Source organism: Cucurbita pepo, unplaced genomic scaffold (assembly GCF_057944985.1).
Source record: "Cucurbita pepo subsp. pepo isolate OVF unplaced genomic scaffold, ASM5794498v1 scafford_6, whole genome shotgun sequence".
In the NCBI taxonomy this organism is placed as follows: Eukaryota; Viridiplantae; Streptophyta; class Magnoliopsida; order Cucurbitales; family Cucurbitaceae; genus Cucurbita; species Cucurbita pepo.
This window is the reverse complement of record NW_028257911.1, coordinates 488,550-507,434: the sequence shown is the minus strand read 5'-3', so window position 1 is coordinate 507,434 and position 18,885 is coordinate 488,550. Positions and strand designations below refer to the sequence as shown.

Below are 18,885 nucleotides of genomic sequence, written 5' to 3'. Positions count from 1 at the left end.
ATAGTGGGGACCTACACCGTTTCCCGTACAGGGCCTCAAACGGTGCCATTCCAATAGTTGCTTGGAAACTGTTGTTATACGAGAATTCCATTAGGTGGAGTTTGGAATCCCAACTTTCCTTAAAATCTAGTACGCAAGCGCGTAGCATGTCCTCTAGAATTTGGTTTAAACGCTCCGTTTGTCCATTTGTTTGGGGGTGAAAGGCGATACTAAAGTCGAGGCGGGTACCCAGTGCTTTTTGAAGTCCGCGCCAAAACGCTAACGTAAAGCGTGGATCCCGATCTGACACTATAGACACTGGGACTCCATGTAGTCTTACTATTTCTTTCACGTACAGTTGTGCTCAATTGTCAACTGTATATGTAACCTTCCCAGGTAGAAAGTGTGCCAACTTGGTCAACCTATCGACAACTACCCAGATCACTGTATAGCCCTTGGGCGTTTTGGGTAAACCTACTATGAAGTCCATCGCTATGTTTTCCCACTTCCACTCCGGTATGCTTAGGGCCTGCAACAACCCCGCCGCCTTTTGTCTTGGAGCTTTCACTTGTTGACAAACTAAGCACTTGCTCACAAACCCGGCCACATCCCTCTTCATGCTCTTCCACCAAAAGTGTTGTTTTAAATCTTGGTACATCTTAGTACCTCCTGGATGCATAGCAAATGGTGAGTTGTGAGCTTCCATCAGTATTTCCTTCCTTAAATCTTCTATTGTCGGAACACATAAGCGTCCTGTATACAATAGTCCTTCATCTGATGACTTCGAGAATCCATCTACTGGACTTTCGTCTAGCTGTCCTAGGACTTTCTGTAGGTTAGGATCCTCTCGTTGGGAGGTAATAATTCTTTGCCTAAGCGTAGGTTGTACCGTGAGTCGGGCCAACTGTGCTATGACTCCCTCGGTCGCTACAGCTATGTTGGCTCGCTCGAACTCTCTTTGTACCCTTACTTCCCTCGTAATGAGGGCCGACGAGTGGGTCGTCTTCCTACTCAAGGCATCTGCAACCACATTTGCTTTCCCAGGGTGGTACTGGATATCTACGTCATAATCCTTCATCAATTCTAACCACCTTCTCTGCCTCATGTTTAACTCTTTCTGGGTGAAGAAGTATTTCAAACTTTTGTGGTCGGTAAAAATTTGGGTTTTCTCGCCATACAGGTAATGTCGCCAGATTTTCAGCGCGAACACTACAGCGGCCAACTCTAGGTCATGGGTAGGGTAGTTCTTTTCATATTCTTTAAGTTGACGAGATGCGTATGCGACAACCTTGCCGTGTTGCATTAACACACATCCCAGTCCTTTCATGGAGGCATCACTATAGATCACATATCCTTCTGAGCTCTCGGGTACTATGAGTACCGGGGCGGTTACCAATCTCTCTTTTAGGTTCTGGAAGCTTGCCTCACAAGCATCATCCCATCTAAATGGCACCTCTTTTTTTGTTAACTTTGTTAAAGGCGAGGATATTTTAGCGAAGTCCTGCACGAACCTTCGATAATATCCCGCCAATCCTAGGAAACTCCTTACTTCCGTTACCGTAGTTGGGCGTTCCCACTTTGTGATCGCTTCGACCTTGGTGGGATCTACAGATATTCCGTCCTTTGACACCACGTGTCCTAGGAAGGAGACTTGTCGTAACCAAAATTCGCATTTGGAGAACTTGGCGTACAACTTGTGCTCTCTTAGGGTGGTTAGGACTTTTCGGAGGTGTTCCTCGTGCTCTAGGTCGGTTCTCGAGTATATGAGGATGTCGTCAATGAACACAATCACAAACATGTCTAGGCATTCTTTGAATACCCGGTTCATTAACTCCATAAATACAGCTGGGGCATTGGTGAGGCCAAATGACATCACTACAAACTCGTAGTGACCGTACCTTGTCCTAAACGCTGTTTTTGGTACGTCTTTTTCATTAATCCTAATTTGGTGGTAACCGACCGAAGATCTATCTTAGAGAATACTGTTGCTTCTCTGAGTTGATCAAACAAGTCTTCTATTCTTGGCAGAGGATATTTGTTTTTTATGGTTCTCTTGTTTAGCTCTCTGTAATCGATGCACAGACGCATCGATCCATCTTTCTTCTTAACAAACAACACTGGCGCACCCCAGGGGGACACGCTAGGTCGAATGAATCCTTTATCTAGTAAGTCTTGCAGTTGCGCCTTGAGTTCCTTCAACTCTGCTGGCGCCATGCGATAGGGTGCTTTGGAAATAGGCCCAGTTCCCGGCTCGAGTTCGATGACGAAGTCGACAGCTCGGGAAGGGGGTATACCAGGTAAGTCATCCGGAAATACATCCGGGAACTTGTTTACTATTGGCACGTTTACTAGGGTCTCTTCCTTTCCTCTCACGTCTACAGCACATGCTAATATAGCCATCCACCTTGTTGGACTAACCTCTTTGCTTTCATCATCGAGACTACCTTGGGGGTAATCCCGGTATTTGTGCCTTTAAATTTAAAGGTAGGTTCTGTCGGTGGTGAAAATTTTACTTCCTTTTTGCGACAGTCTATACTAGCTCGATTTTCAGCTAACCAATCCATGCCTAGTATGACGTCGAAATCTGTCATGTTACCACTATCAGGTCAACGCTTAAAGTTTGGTTCCCTATGATTACTTGACCATCCTTTACTCTATCCCTAGATACTAAGTCTACCCCCGCAGGGGTGCTTACAGACATTTCATGCAATAAGGGTTCTAATTCGAACCCTGCTTGTACAACAAAAGGCATGGAAATAAAGGAATGCGTGGAACCAGAATCAAATAAGGTAAAAGCGAAATGACCTAAAATGGATAGTGTACCTGTCACCATGGCATCGGACCTCCCAGTGTCCTTGCTGGTTGACGCGTATGCCCTAGCTTGAGCTCGCGGTGGTGCTGGTTGATCCGTTCGCTCTACTACTCAGGGCGGGTTTGCTTGTGCTGCAGCATTTCCGGCCGTGCAGTTCACGGCGATGTGCCCCTCTTGACCACATCTATAACACGCTCGGCTGCCAGCCATGCACCTCCCACCGTGTAGTCTTCCACAGATAGTGCACCCTTCCTCTCTCCTCCCTCTGGCCCCATCTTGATTCCTGGGGTTCCTGTCAGTATGTCGGGGAGGGCGTCGCTCATCCCATCTAGGAGCGGGTCTGTTATTGGAACGGTGCCTACGTGCTGGTGGTGGACGGTCAGAGCCTCCTGATTCATGAGGACGCTTCTGCCCAATTATAACTGGCTCTTCACGTCGTTTCTCATCCTTTGGTTTCTCTAAAGCCTTGGCAGTTCTCAAGGCTTCCTCATAGGTCTTTGGGTTGAACGCCTCCAACATGCGGCGGATTCTTGGTTCCAAACTCAATATAAATTTCTCTGTCATCTTTTCTTCAGTATCCACCATGGACGGTGCAAATCTCTTGAGTTTATTAAACTCTCGGTTGTACTTCTCTACTGTGAGTCCTCCCTGTACCAGGTGGGCGAACTCCTGCTGCCTTTTAAGTCGCTCTGACTTAGGATAATATTCTTTAAGGAAGGCCTCCTTAAATCGTTCCCAGTTCATTGGTCCCCCTTCTAGGTTAAGGAGGGTTTTGTTATCTCTCCACCATATCTCTGCGTCCTTTTGTAGGACGAAGGTTGCACAGGCGACCTTTTGGTTCTCTGGGCACTCCATAGTCTCAAAGGTGGTTTCCACCGCTGCAATCCACATTTGGGCTTCTATGGGGTCTACTAGGGAACCAGTGAATGGTCGAGGGTCGTATCTCTTGAAATCTCTTATCCAGTTTGAACATCTAACAGGTTGTGGAGGGTTTACTGGGGCATTGGCCTGAGCAGTGGCCTGTGCCTGTGCCTGTGCCTGTGCCTGGGCCTGGGCCTGTGCTTGGGCTTGTTTCTGGGCTTGTTGTAGACTGGCTTGCTGGTTGGTTACCAAGGTTTGAATTAGGGCTTGGATAGAGTCACACATTAACCTAGTATTAGCATCTACTCCACCCACTGGGGGTGCAGCTTCAGGTGCGACTTGGAGTGGTAGGGTAGGCTAGGGTGGAGGTTCTACTTGTGGTGGAGGCTGTACTGGTGGTGGAGGCTCAGCTTGTAGTGGAGCTAGAGGAGGTAGCTCAACTGGAGGTAAGATTGGGGGCGGCGTAACTGTTACCGGCCCAGTCTCTGATCTTTCTTGAGGTGGGCCCTCTACTGCCACACCTCGTCCTACTTCTCTACGACGGGGTCGCCCCCTTCCTCGTCTTCCTCTTCCTCTTCCTCTTCCTCTTCCTCGTCCTCCGGGCATGGTTCTATAAACCAATATAAGGTTGCTTAAGTCTAAGGCCTTAATACTATGCATATATATATAACAATACGCACAATATACAATACATCGTAACGCCAAAGAAGTAAACATTCATCATGCTAAGCATCATATCATGCTATTAACAAAATTACTCAGCATGCAACACATGACGTCATACTCTTAAATAAATACGTGAAATATCACAACCATTTCAGTAATGTCAACATAAAAAAGAAATGCATGCGAGTTTTAAAACGTTTCTCTTTTCTTATCTTATGCAAGGCGTACCTGACGGTGACGGAGCATCGAAGTTGGGACCGTGGAGCGTGCCAAGCCTACATCGTAGGCTAGTCTACAGAATCTAAAACCTAGAGCTCTGATACCAACTGTAACGACTCTAAATTTCCACATATCTAGAGTCGCCACTAATGTCTCATGCTCATCTCTAATGCAGAATAAAAATCTAAGCATGCTCACCTTTATTAGCGGAAAAATTTAAAACTTCAGAATACATTAAAACATTGGAAAACACTGCCGGACTTACGTGTTTCAAACATCGTGCTGGAGTTCAAAAGACAAAATAAAACGATTACAAATAGTATCAGAGCCAGTCACCGGACGATGTGTCGGCCTTCTCGCTGTTCCCCGAAGGGGGGTAGACACGAGGCGGTGTGCTAGTAAGGACGCTGGACCCCAAAGGGGGGTGGATTTGGGGACAGTCCCACATCGATTGGATAAAGGAACGAGTGCCAGCGAGGACGCTGGGCCCCGAAGGAGGGTGGATTGTGATGTCCCACATTGGTTGGGGAGGAGAACAAATCACCCTTTATAAGGGTGTGGAAACCTTCCCCTAGCAGACGCGTTTTAAAGCCTTGAGGGGAAGCCCGAAAGGAAAAGCCCAAAGAGGACAATATCTGCTAGCGGTGGATTAGGGTCGTTACAGCATACTTCCTTTGAGACATAAAGATTCCTTTTCTAGACCTAGAAAATTCAACACCTAGGAAATATTTCAAATTTTCTAAATCTTTGATAGGAATGTCTCGAGTAAACTAGTCTTGAGAAGTTGAATTTCTTTGAGATCATTGTGTGTCAATAGAATATCATCAACATAGATAAGAGCTGCAGTGAAAGAAGTACCTTTACTTTTAGTAAATAAAGAGTAATTTGCTTTGGACTGAGTGTAGCCTGCATTTTGTATAGTGGTAGAGAATATGGAGAACCAATTGCGAGAAGCCTGTTTTAAACCATAAAGAGATTTATGGAGCCGACATACTGTATTCTTTCCCTGTTGGCGAATACTTGGTAGTAAAGACATATAGACTTCCTCGTCTAGATTACCATGGAGAAAAGAATTTTAAACATTCAACTGATGAGTGAACCATTTTCGAGCAGCGGCAATAGTGAGTAAGCAACGAAGTGTAGTAAGTTTCGCTGTAGGAGAAAATGTCTCTTTGTAATCAACACCTTCAACCTGAGTGTATCCCTTTGCTACCAGTTGAGCTTTATAACGTTCAACAGAACCATCAGAGTTGCGCTTAATCTTGTACACCCAACGACAGCCAATAGCTTTATGGTCAGGTGGTAGAGGAATGAGAGACCAAGTATAATTACGATCCAAAGCTGCAATTTCATCATTCATAGCCTGCTGCCATAATGGGCTGCCAACTGCCTCATCATAGGTTTTAGGTTTTGTCTGGGCTGTAATAAGAGCTAGAAAAGCACGTTGAGTAGGAGAAAAACGAGAGAATGAAAAGTAATGATGAAGGGGATACCTGGTGCTAGTGTTGGGACTTGAGCTAGAGGTTAAATGATTGGCTCCAGAAGACATCTCATAATCATTATAACAAGGTGGAGGTTGTTTGGTACGAGTAGAACGTCGGAGTGGAACTGATGCATCAGGTGGGAAAAGATTAGATTTAGTGGGTGAATCTGGTGAACCTGGAACTGATGAATTTAGAGAAGGAATAGAAGGCGGAGGAGACGACGAAGGAATAGAAGGATTAGAATGGATGTTTGAGTAGGATGGATCATGAAATGGTAAAATTGGAGTTGAAGGAGCTAATGTCAAAGTTTGTGAAGCTGATGAAAAAGGAAAATTATATTCACAAAATTTAACATCACGACTGATAAAGAATTTTTTAGATTGTATGTCATACAACTTGTAACCTTTGTGACCACAAGGATATCCTATGAAAACACAAGGAATTGCCCGAGGTTCAAATTTTTGCTTAGAATGTACTATAGTTGCATAACACTTACAACCAAAAACTTTAAGATATGAAATGTAGGTGGTCATTTGTAGAGTGCTTCAAAGGGTGTCTTGTTAGAGAACAATGGTGATAGTGTTCTATTTATATGATAAACAGCAGTTAAAATGCATTCTTCCCAAAAATTAAGTGGAACCTGTGACTGAAAAGAAGAGACCTAGCTACATTTAGGATATGACGATGCTTACGTTCTACGACTCCATTTTGTTGTGGAGTATAGACACAAGTGCGCTGAAATTCAATGCCACAAGAAGTAAAAAATGGTTGTAAAGATAGAAACTATCTTAATAGTAGTATGAAATTGACTAAGTTTACTAACAAATGGTGTACTTCTAATTTGTGTTGCGTAAGAAAAACTCAAGTACATCGAGTAAAATCATCAACAACGGTGAGAAAAAAACGCAAACCAGAATGGTTTGGAATTTTATGTGGTCCCCAAACATCACAATGTAACAGATCAAAGGCAGAATGAGTTGTTATTGAACTTATTGAGAAAGACAACCTAGTTTGTTTTGCTAATGGGCAAATAGTACAATTATGAGAAAGAGTAGCATTATTAAGATGCAATTGATTAGCTAGAAATTTAAAACGAGAAGGAGAAGGATGACCTAGGCGTACTTGATTTGCTGAAGATTTGATTGGAGATGAAGAAATATGATAGAGACCTCCGAATTGTTTACCCGAGCCAATCATCTTCCCCGTAGCCAAGTCCTGCATAACATAAGAATCAGGATAAAAAGTCACATAACATTTCAAGTCATTGGTAAGTTTGCTGATGGACATTAGGTTTAAATTGAATGAAGGCACACATAAAACATGGTTTAATTTAAGGTCAGGGTTAAAAGAAACATTGCCAGTATGTGACACATGTGTTGTCCCTCCATTAGGCAAATTTATTGTAGATATGGTGGTAGCCTTTGGTTCAGTCATAACAGAAGCTTTGGATACTATATGATCCGTAGCTCCACTATCGAGAATCCATGGATTAGAACTCGTAGAGTTAATAGATAATGTAGAATGACCAGAATTACCAAAATTGATGTTATTATCAGAATTACCAAAAGGACGATGATTGAGAGCAAATAAGGCTTGTATAATCTGTTGTAATTGCTCAGAAGAAAAATTTGGGATGGAATTAGGTGATTGTTCTTCTATATTCGACTGAGAAACATCGACCATATTTATAGATGATCGATATCCTCAATTGTTGCGTTGATTGATTTGTACTGCCCTTCTAGAATTATTTTTCTGTTGACATCAATCTTCTGTATGTCCCCTTCTATCACAAAATTTACAGTGAAACTTAAAGAAATCGACACTCATCAATTGTATGACCACTTTTATTGCAGTGTTCACATGATTTATCCTTGGCGAATTTTGAATATGTTGTTTTCTTCTGCACTACTGATGCAATCGAGAAATTCTTAGTAGGCTCAGAAGTTACCTGACGCTGCATCTCCTTGTACAAGTAATGAATAGGCTTGCCTCACATTAGGTAATGGAGTCATCATCAATATGTTAGATCTTACCGTTTTATAAGACTCATTGAGCCCCATGAGTAGTTGCATCAACTTGTCTTCTTCGCATTGATCAACATGTATTTGACGTTGATTACAGGTAAATGGTGTGCGGTATGCTTCCAATTCATCCCAGAGTGCTTTGAGCTTGGTGAAATATACTAACAGTGAAATGGTTCCCTGTGACATCATTGCTATAGACTTTTGTATCTGAAAAATTACTGGAGCATTCTTTTGTGAGAATTGATCGTGAAGATCAACCCACACTTGATGAGTTGTCTTGCGTAAATAATACCCTCAGCGATATCTGCTTCCATACGGTTGCACTCATTCCATAGTTCAAATTCAATTGAATTTGCATCTTGAGACGGTTCTTCAATTGTGCCATCAATGAAGCCAATTTTCTTTTTTGGCAATAAGAACATGCATAACTGATTTACTCAGGATTGATAATTTGTTCCATTTAATTTGATTGGAACAAGTGAATATCCTGACTAATTAGAGTGATGAATATAATAAGGATGTGTTAAATCAACATCTGAAATTTTGAAGCTGGATTTGGTTGACTTCGCCATAGAGAAAATTTTGATATTTAAAAATACCAAGATCGGTGCTCTGATACCATGTTAAGAATGAAAAATAGAAATAGAAATAGAAATAGAATTGAGAAAGTGTGTATTCTTATTGATATTCATAAGCTTAAATAGGATAAAATAATTAAATATTGAGAATAAAATAAAATATACTTTAAACCAAATCATAAATAATAAAAAATTAAGATATAATATCTAAAATATATTTTATAAATAATATATACTCTAAATATTATATCTCAATAAAATTCTAAAATATTCATGGTTGACTGAGTCTTTTGAAACTTTCTTCACCAACTTAATAATTTTGAAAGGAAAAAGCAAGCTGACAAGGCAAAAAAAGAAATAATAATAATAATAATAATAATAATAATAATAATAATAATAATTTCATTTTTCTAATTTTTTAGAAACTTCTTGATTTTAAATTCCTTACCGAGAACAATTTCAAAGCCGTTCAAAAACGGAAAAAATGACTCAAAAGGATAAAAAAAATTTAAACATATCATATATCGTTTCATAAACACGTCACAGTCATATCATTTCATAAACATATCCTAGTCATGTCGTTTCATAAACATATTTTGGTCATATTGTTTCATAGATGTATCCTAGTTATATTGTTTCACAAACATGTCACAATCATATCGTTTCATAAACATATCGTAGTCATGTCGTTTCATAAATTTATCCTGGTCATATTGTTTCATAAACACGTCACAGTTATATCGTTTCATAAACATATTCTAGTTATGTCATTTCATAAACGTATCCTGGTCATATCGTTTCATAAACATATTTGTTGAGATATATTATTTATGGAATATATTGTAGATATTATATCTTAATATTTTTTCCTTTATGAATTGATTTACGGTATATTTTATTTTATTCTCATTATTTAATTATTTTATTATTTTATATTTTTCTGATTTGTACTGACTTGTATCCTATTTTAAGGATATCAATCTCAATGATAACAGACTTTTCCCAATTCTATTTTCTATCTCATTCTTAACAATATGTCAGTCATGTCATTTCTTAGACGTATCTTGATCATAATATTTTATAAACATATCCTAACCATATCGTTTCGTAAACGTATCTTAGTCAAATCGTTTCATAAATATTTTATACATATCAAGCATATGACACGTGCAGAACCACAAGGCACATGTCATCATACAAACATCAATTCTTAATCATATTGACAGTAAGACCACTTATTTGATTGACCTTAGTTGGCATTCTCCCTAAACTAGAGTACGTTTGTGTTTCGTCCCTCTAAGTTGTTTCCAGTATCGTCAGGTGTTATTTTCTATTAGAATGTCCATCTCGTTTTGTTATTAATATTAATTTTTTAGCTCAATTTAAATTAAATTGAGAAAATGAACTTTATACCAACCTTAATCACCTTAGATAAGGTCGAATTTAGCTCTAGGAGGGTCAAAAATGTAAAAATCCGATCAAAATATCTATACTAAGCTGAATGACTGAGTTTTGAGCCGATTTGAGCCGTGTTGTGCTGACTGAGCCGAAGGATTCGGCGTCTACTTGCGCGACATGTGTGGTCGTGAACCGAGTTGAGGAGCAGAGTTCGGGTCACTCTCCACGTTGTTCCTGCGGTGCGCAGGTTGTGGCTGAAGGTACTGGGCTCGATTGGCCCGAATAATTGCAATGGGTCGAGTGACCGATGTTGCAGGTGGGTCAAGCATTGCAGTTGGACTTCGGGGCTTGGTTTGCGGCTACTAGGCTGAGGCTACTAGTTCGTGGTTTTGCCGCTACTAGGCTGAGGCTACTAGTTTGGTTCTCTGCCTATCGTTCTTTCGCTCAACCTGCAGGTGACTTTGGGAAGTTGCTGCTGCGTGGGGAGTGTTCGGCGCGTGTCGTGGTGGTGGTTGGTTGAGATTCGTTGCCAAGATTTAGTCAACTCCGGTGACGACCAAACTTATATAATGATTTAGGCAACTAAAGGACGAGAGATTTTGTGATATAACTATGTCAAATACTTGCTCCTACCTAACATCCATGTGGTTACATGATTTAGTTACTACATAAAGTATAGTGAAGAGTTAGAAGTTTACCTTTGACCGTAACTAGGTAGATAAGTAGAATGAGCCATATAACCTACGATTAAGAATCTAGGTTATCCTTAACAACAGCTTTATAGCTAAGTCTAAGATTTATATGATGATGTTGTATAAGAAAAATGTTTAAGTTTAAGCGAGTTTGAGTGAGTATAGTAAAACTTGAGCTAGATGAATGAGACAAAACAGGAAGGAAAGACGAAACAAGAATGCTCCTGAACCTTTACATTACAGTCGGTAAAAGAAAAAGAAAAAGACTCCTTTCCTTATTCATTCTACTGAACCTTTACAGTTGAGCTACTTACTCCGGTTCCTATTCTCTCGTTCACCTTCAAACACTGAAAAAGAAGATGAGAGTCACCCACCCACCCTATTTATTCAAACACAAGGTCAAAGAAAAAGAGAAAGACTTTCACCTCGCTCGTAAACTATTAGTTTGCTTCTCCTTGCTTTCCTTTGATTCTGGATTTTCTCCTTTCTAGAACTGTAAACACTAAAGATGAATGAGACTCAACCTTAAACCTTAGACTGATGGAAGTCTTTCGGTAAAGTGGCTGGAGGATTCGATTCTTCTCTCACTCTTTGACTCTATCCCCTGAAGTGATTGTGATTGTGATTGGATAATATTATTTTGAAGTGACCAACATTCCTCCATGAAAATTTTGGAACATAGTTGGAACATACTTCACTTAGCCTCGTTAAAAATTACAAAGGAAAACGACAAGTCGACTTTTGCTTTACATAGCTGTCACCTAATCCAATTAAAATTACCCACACAGAAAAAAGAAAAAGTATATATATTATTTGGAGAAGGAAGAAACGTGGAGGAAATGACCATTTTAGTGTTATCTATATATATATATATTATAATTAGTGTTGGAATTGGTGATATTCCAGGGTTCGTTTCAGTCAAAATGTGACTACTTCCTTCAACGTGGATAATTCCAATCATTTTTACCCAATCTTTTCTTTTTGTTTTTATTTATTTATTTTTATTAAATACTTTACTTTTCTTTTTATTTAAACGGCAAAACCCCCAACCTACCTCCTACCTGCTACCCGCTACCTTTTCCGTCTTGTCTCGGTCAAATTCGTCGCTGCCTTCCTAATCCGCCTTTTCTTACCAATATAATCGGGTCTAAATTATTAAAAATATCTATAAACTTTATAATTTCTTTTAATTAATAAAAATACTTTTAATTTTTTTTTTTTAATATTCTTCAAATTTCCCCATTTTCTTTTTTTCTCTCTATTTTAAATGAAAATTTATATCTAAAAATGTTTAATTGAGTATGCTTACTTGAATATGCCATTCTAGATTGGTTCATCGAAAATGGCTCATTAGTGAATTTGGATATGCATATGTCATAGTCGATAGGAGCTTACAAGTATTGTTGATCACTGTGATGAGTAGGCTTACAAACTACGACACCTATCATTCATGTGCATCCTCAATAAACCCACTAAACAAACTTGCAGCCACGTAGAAGTGTAGTAGAAAAACAAACCTAATATCGACCGATGACGTTTAGTCTAACTTGACTCAGGAGAGAAAATCAAATGAAATGGTTAAATAATAATAATAATAATTTAAAATAATGAGTCAAGGCTATTCTTAATTTAAAAAAATTAGAAAATAAAAGTTTATAATTTAATAAAATCAACAAATGTTTCTCCTGTGTTGAAAAAACAGGAAAGAACAGCAATTATCTCTCTGAAACCACAGATATACACAGTAGCCGCTTCCACCAATACATTCTCTCTTTGTGTATCTGTGTTATACGCCATAGCGCGTCTGCTTGGGTCTTGCTCAGAACCTTCCATGGCCGCACACCACAGCTCAAGCCTTTGAAATGCTCTCTACTCCTCCACCACTGTATATATACCTTTCCATTTCCCCTCTTCCCCTTATCATCTTCCTCATCGTCCTCCCAATTTCCCTCTGCGTTTGGATCTCCCAATGAAGTTCGGCAAGGAATTCACGGCTCAAATGGTGCCGGAATGGCACAACGCCTACATGGATTACAATTTCCTCAAGTCTCTTTTGAAAGAGATTCAGAGATTCAAGCTCAGAACTGGCTCTCCTCAGCTCCCTCAGCCTTCTGCCTTGAAGCGCAAGCTCACTCTCTACAGAGCCTTCAGCGGTCTCACTCAAGGTTACGCTCATCCTTCCCCTCCTTCTTCCCATGCCGATATCGAGAGCCAACCCATTCTCGTTAACTCTATGCACGAAGATGGCTCTCAGAATTACAAGACCACCTTCCTCATGGCTGCCGATGATGGCGCTGAGTACGAACTCGTTTACTTTAGGAGACTCGATGACGAGTTTAACAAGGTCGATAAGTTCTATAGGGCTAAGGTCGAGGAGGTTATGAAGGAAGCGGAGATGTTGAACAAGCAGATGGATGCGTTGATTGCTTTCAGAGTCAAAGTCGAGAACCCTCAGGGTTTGGTTTTCGATATGTCTGAGAAGACTGTTGAGATGACCCGTCTTGCTTCTGGAATTGCTGCTTCTTCCGCTGCCTTGTCCGTTTCCACTCCCAAAGGCGCTTTATCTGGAAGTGAGTTTTGAATGTTTATATATAATCAGGAATTTCTGCTCTTGTTTTAGCTTCATCTAGATTACCGTGGATTGGATTTATCTTTTGTTTAGGTTTTTGATGATATCTGTTTTCATGGTTTGATGAAGTTGAAAGAAGTTGTTTCGTTGCTTGTTTTGGTTTTAATGGAGTTCTTGTATGGTAGATCAGTACTAAGTAGAAACTGTGTTTATGAACATATGTTTTGATGAGCAGAGAGACCTCACATGGCCATGGAGATAATTGAGGAAGGCGGGGCCGGTGAGCTTGGACAATCTGATGAATTAAATGAAGATGGGGACGATATCGACATGATATCGAGAGGTAAACAGGTCGAAGAAGATAACTCAAGCAAAAGGAAGGGTGTTAGACCACCTCCATTAGAAGTTCTTGATCGTGTGAAAATAAATCAACCCATTGAAACACCTCGTTCAACCATCAAGGGATTCCTTAAAATCTCTAAGAACACTGAACTCCAATTCAGCAGAGACAATCTAAATAAAGTTGAAGAACAACTCAAGCATGCCTTCTCTGTGTTTTACCAGAAACTTAGGCTTCTCAAGAGCTTTAGGTACATCTTATCCCCTATTTTCTCGTCTTTTTCAATGCTCAAGTTGCTAAATCTTTTCTCATTCATGGAATTTACCCAGCTTCTTGAATACACTGGCATTCTCAAAGATCATGAAGAAATATGACAAGGTAATTTCATTTCTGATCTGATTGATCGTGTTGAATTAAAGCCGAAAGAAAGTAGCATTGGACATGTCTCCTTACTTCTTTATTATGTCTTTGTAATTTGATTGCAGATTACATCAAGAAATGCCTCAAAAGCCTACATGAAAACGGTGGACAGTTCTTACCTTGGAAGCTCAGATGATGTGAGATATAGCTTGTAAAACCATTTCTTTCTTAAAGAAGTTACTCAGTAAAGCAAGTTCTTTCTTCAATTCTAATATACTAAATGCCACTGCAGGTTGCCAAGTTAATGGAGAGAGTTGAGAACACATTCATCAAACATTTTTGCAATGCCAATCGCAGCAAAGCAATGAATATTTTAAGACCCAAAGCAAAGAGAGAGAGACATAGGACAACATTTTCCATGGGTATGCTCTGATTTTCACCATGATTTGTTGTACCATTTATGCTTATTATTATTTTAGGGACAACCCTTTTTACTTGAACTCAAATGATTTGCAGGTTTTCTAGCTGGCTGCTCTGCAGCTCTTGTTTTAGCCCTCGTCTTAATTATCCGTGCCCGCAATATTATGGATAGTCGAGGAAGCACAAAGTACATGGAAACCATGTTTCCCCTTTACAGGTAACTACACAACTCTCCAGTCATATTACACATGTTGTTGACCTGTTCATTTTCATCTCGTACATTCTCAGTCATCCTTGTTCTTAGCTTAAACCACTGTGTAAATAACTGGTTGGTAATTGTTGAGGATTGTTGGGAGGAAGTCCCACATTGGCTAATTTAGTGAATGATCATGAGTTTACAAGTAAGAAATACATTTTCATTGGTATGAGGCCTTTTGGGGAAGCCCAAAGCAAAGCCATGAGCACTTATGCTCAAAGTGGACAATATCATACTATTGTGGAGAGTCGTGATTCCTAACACTAATAACTTAGTTGCAGCATAAACTATATTCTGTCGTAATGGTTTGACGTGGGAACTCTGATCTGTTTGCAGCCTGTTTGGATTTGTTGTTCTGCATTTGGTTATGTATGCTGCGGACATATACTTTTGGAGGCGATATCGAGTGAATTATTCCTTCATATTTGGTTTGAAGGAAGGAAATGAGTTGGGCTATCGTCAAGTTCTCCTTATTGCTTTTGCTCTAGCAGTACTTGGACTAGGCTCTGTGCTCTCAAACCTTGACATGGAAATGGACCCAAGAACAAAAGATTTCAAAGCATTTACTGAACTTATCCCTCTGTTGGCAGTTGTTGTAAGATTTTCACACCAAACTTCTCCAAATGCTTTCAATTTTGCATATGCAGTAGTGCTAAACAAACTTGCCTTTTCTTCTGCAGCTTGTAACTGCAATACTTATCTGCCCGTTTAACATCATATACCGCTCGAGTCGTCTCTTCTTCCTCACTTGTCTGTTTCACAGCATCTGTGCTCCGCTCTACAAGGTAAATTATGTCAGCCACCGTGTATATAAGCTCGAAGATTCTGAAGTTGCTATTGCAATATTGTTCCTCAAACAACTTTCTCTATCTCAGGTGGTGCTCCCAGACTTTTTCTTAGCTGACCAGCTAACCAGCCAGGTGCAAGCACTCAGAAGTTTGGAATTTTATATTTGCTATTATGGTTGGGGAGACTACAGAATTAGAGTAAACACGTGCAAGGCTAGCGCCGTATTCCAAACGTTCAGTTTCATTGTCGCCGTTATTCCATACATGTCGCGCTTTCAGCAGGTACCACTCCAATCTTGCTATCAATTTTTAACTGAACTCCCACATTGCAGAAAGAACACTGGGAACTGATGGGAACATATTCATCCTTAGCTTAATGTGTTGTCTTCCTTTCGTGTTTTCGCAGTGCCTTCGTCGACTGTATGAAGAGAAAGATAAAATGCACGCACTAAATGGATTGAAATACTCGTTTGCTATAGCTGCTGTTTGCTTCAGGACAGCATACAGTCTAAACAAAAACTTATATATTTGGTATGTACTAGCTTGGGTATTTTCAGTCATAGCAGCAGTGTCAGGCACGTACTGGGACCTCGTGATCGACTGGGGGCTTCTGCAACGGAATTCGAAGAACCGGTGGTTAAGGGACAAGCTCCTCGTCCCTCAGAAGAGCGTATACTTCGTTGCAATGGTGAGTGATATTATAACGAATGAGAATAGAAGAACATGTTGCGTTTTATTTGGCGATTCCTAAAGAGAGAAAACATTGCAGGCATTGAATGTAGTGCTGAGACTTGCTTGGATGCAAACCGTATTGAACTTCAAAGTCCCTTTCTTGCACAGAGAAGGTTTGGTTGCAATTGTTGCTAGCTTAGAGATCATTCGTCGTGGCATATGGAACTTCTTCAGGTAAACTAATACCAAACAATTTTCTCTGAAATGAAAAATCTTAGTCTTATCCAATACTTATTTATATATGTTTTGATGATGGATGGTACAGAATTGAAAACGAGCATTTGAACAATGTCGGTAAATACCGAGCGTTCAAATCAGTGCCGTTGCCTTTCAACTACGACGAAGATGATGATAAAGATGATTGAGGGATGATTCAAAATGGACCCTTTTCTTATGTTGTATTTTTATGATGTATATAGCAATTTTGCAAGAACTGTGTGTTCTGAGATTCCATGGATATTGGAAGGTAGAAATTAAGGAAGGAAAAAGGAAAATGAAAGAGTTAGAAATGAAGAGATTGCAGATAAAGCGAAGGCAAAGGGAAAAGGACAAATCCAGAAATGGTTTGAATATCATAAGCTGTAATGTAGAAGATTATGATATAAGATCCGTATGAAAACGAGAGATTTGATGTGGTTGGATGGTCAAGGCCTTCAATTCCACAACATGACAACGGTGCATTGAATGCAAGCAATAAATAGTGGGCCACCTAATATAATTACACTTTACTACCATAATTCAACTATACTACCATCCTCCACGTCTATCACAAACCAATAATGTAACACAATTATGTTCCTTCCTTGTTCATATCCATCACTCATTTTTTGACACGTTTTCATTTTCTAAAATGTTTGAAAAAAATTGCACTCTCTCATTGGTCCCCATTTCCGTTAAGGTACTATCTCTTTCAACACGTAAGTCCTAATCTGACTTTTTCTTTTTCCGACATGTGAAATTTTATTGAGAACTTTAAAGGTTGAATTTCAAAATGGAGTAGTAGAGAAATATAATAACAAAAATCATAGAAATCTACACAATGAAGATCGTAAAAAATAGAAAATATGGTCCAAGGCAACTCCAAAGGGGTAAAACGGTCTTTTTCACCTTTTACTATTTAAGGGGTCTAATTTACTTAATGCAGAATTAATTGGGGAAGGAAGGAAGAGAGAAGGAACAAGAAAAGAAAAGGAGAGGAGGTTGAGTTTCTTGAAAAAAAATGTTGGAGAACCGTCTTTAGATTCGACTTATTCAAAGTATTCTTTGACGAGAATTCTTTATTGGAGTTTCTTAGAATGATGTTGTTTGTTGATTTAGACTTTTGAGTCACCAGAATCATTCAAAAATCGAAAAAGAATCGAAGGTATAATATATGAGTTATAGAATATCGTTTTTCTATATATCTGTGCATTTAGGTGTTGGAAAACTTCTAAAAACTATTTATTATGATTTGGGAGATTATTCTTAATAAATCTTGGGAAGGAATCTCGGAGAAAAAAGATTAAGGTAACTTAAGTAAGTTTAAGGTGTTCACGAGCAAGTTAAAAAAGATCCAATTAAAGGAACTATGGGAGGACACGACCATTAAATAAATAATTTCAATACTCTAACATTAAATTATTGAAAAATGTTTGAAAGAAAAAGATAAACATAAAGGGCAAAATTATAATTTTTCCAAATTTTAAAGATTTTTCTGGATTTTTAATTACTTATGGTTAATGCTTCATCTATAAATATGAGGTTATGAGCAACATTTTGGAACAAAAATCAAACAAAGTTGAGCCTCCAATCACACGATAGAAGTAATTCATTTTTCGGTTTCTCTTCCTTGGATTTTATTTTTTTAATTCGAGAGTTATGGTTAACCATTATTTCTTTAAATTAATTACTACGCAAACAAGCTCTCCAACAAATTTCCTCCTTTCCCACCTATGACAGACATTTCTAGGTTGAGATGAGTATTTACCACGAAGGCCACCAAGATTGAGAAGCTTAAGATCGAGAGTAATCAAGAAAACTTCTAAAGAAAGCTGATTTAAGTTTTAAAAGGGGATAATCCAAACTTTGTTCCCGACACGAAAGTTCGTTGGGTAAGGCCTATTCCTCTACCCTCATAGCAATAAGAGGAGAAGATTTCAGGAAGAAGTTGGGGGGTGAGGAGCTCCCTATCAAGTTGCCTAATAACCTTCGGGTAAATTTGGGTAAGAGACCGAGACAAAGAATCGAGAAATTGGGGGCCTACGAAAGGGTTTATTCTTCAAAAACTATTTCTTAAGCTTGAAGGAAAGATAAGGAAGAGATTTCATGGAGGAATCGAGGTCTAAAAAATGTCTCAATCATCCTAACTAATAAAGAATTTTCTGGGTTTATATTTGACGAGGACAAAAGTTTTTTTCGGCAAACTTTTAAGGCTTATAACTTTGGCTACTGCCTATGACAAGGTGAGTTATTGGTCTCTAGATCGTACTTGCAACATTATCTTTAAGTTCTATGAAGAAATTGAGATCTAAGGTATGGTTTGCGTCCCTCCTACGTACATCGTCGTCGATAATAAGAGAGGAACCTCGATTTTAGAGAGTTTCATGGATCTATGGTTGGCCCATGCAACCCAGCGTGACCCAAAATCGATCACTCGGCCCAGCCCACACAGTTAGCCCTTGCAACCTAGCATGATCCACGACCTATACACCAGCACCTCGACCTAAAT

The 18,885-nt window shown here is 39.3% G+C and overlaps 1 protein-coding gene and 1 pseudogene across 1 annotated transcript; one reads left to right on the top strand and one right to left on the bottom strand.

The window, feature by feature from the left end:
* Positions 1-1,490: 1,490 nt before the first annotated feature.
* On the bottom strand, positions 1,491-4,258 carry LOC147786098 (uncharacterized; annotated as a pseudogene).
* Positions 4,259-12,399: 8,141 nt separating this feature from the next.
* On the top strand, positions 12,400-17,007 carry LOC111784721 (phosphate transporter PHO1 homolog 3). Its single transcript, XM_023665332.2, has 12 exons — positions 12,400-13,283; positions 13,518-13,872; positions 13,952-14,000; positions 14,108-14,179; positions 14,275-14,404; positions 14,499-14,619; positions 14,995-15,253; positions 15,339-15,443; positions 15,534-15,728; positions 15,853-16,134; positions 16,216-16,352; positions 16,444-17,007. The coding sequence occupies exons 1-12, from the start codon at positions 12,683-12,685 to the stop codon at positions 16,541-16,543; spliced, it is 2,406 nt and encodes an 801-aa protein (XP_023521100.1). The 5' UTR covers positions 12,400-12,682; the 3' UTR covers positions 16,544-17,007.
* Positions 17,008-18,885: the final 1,878 nt, after the last annotated feature.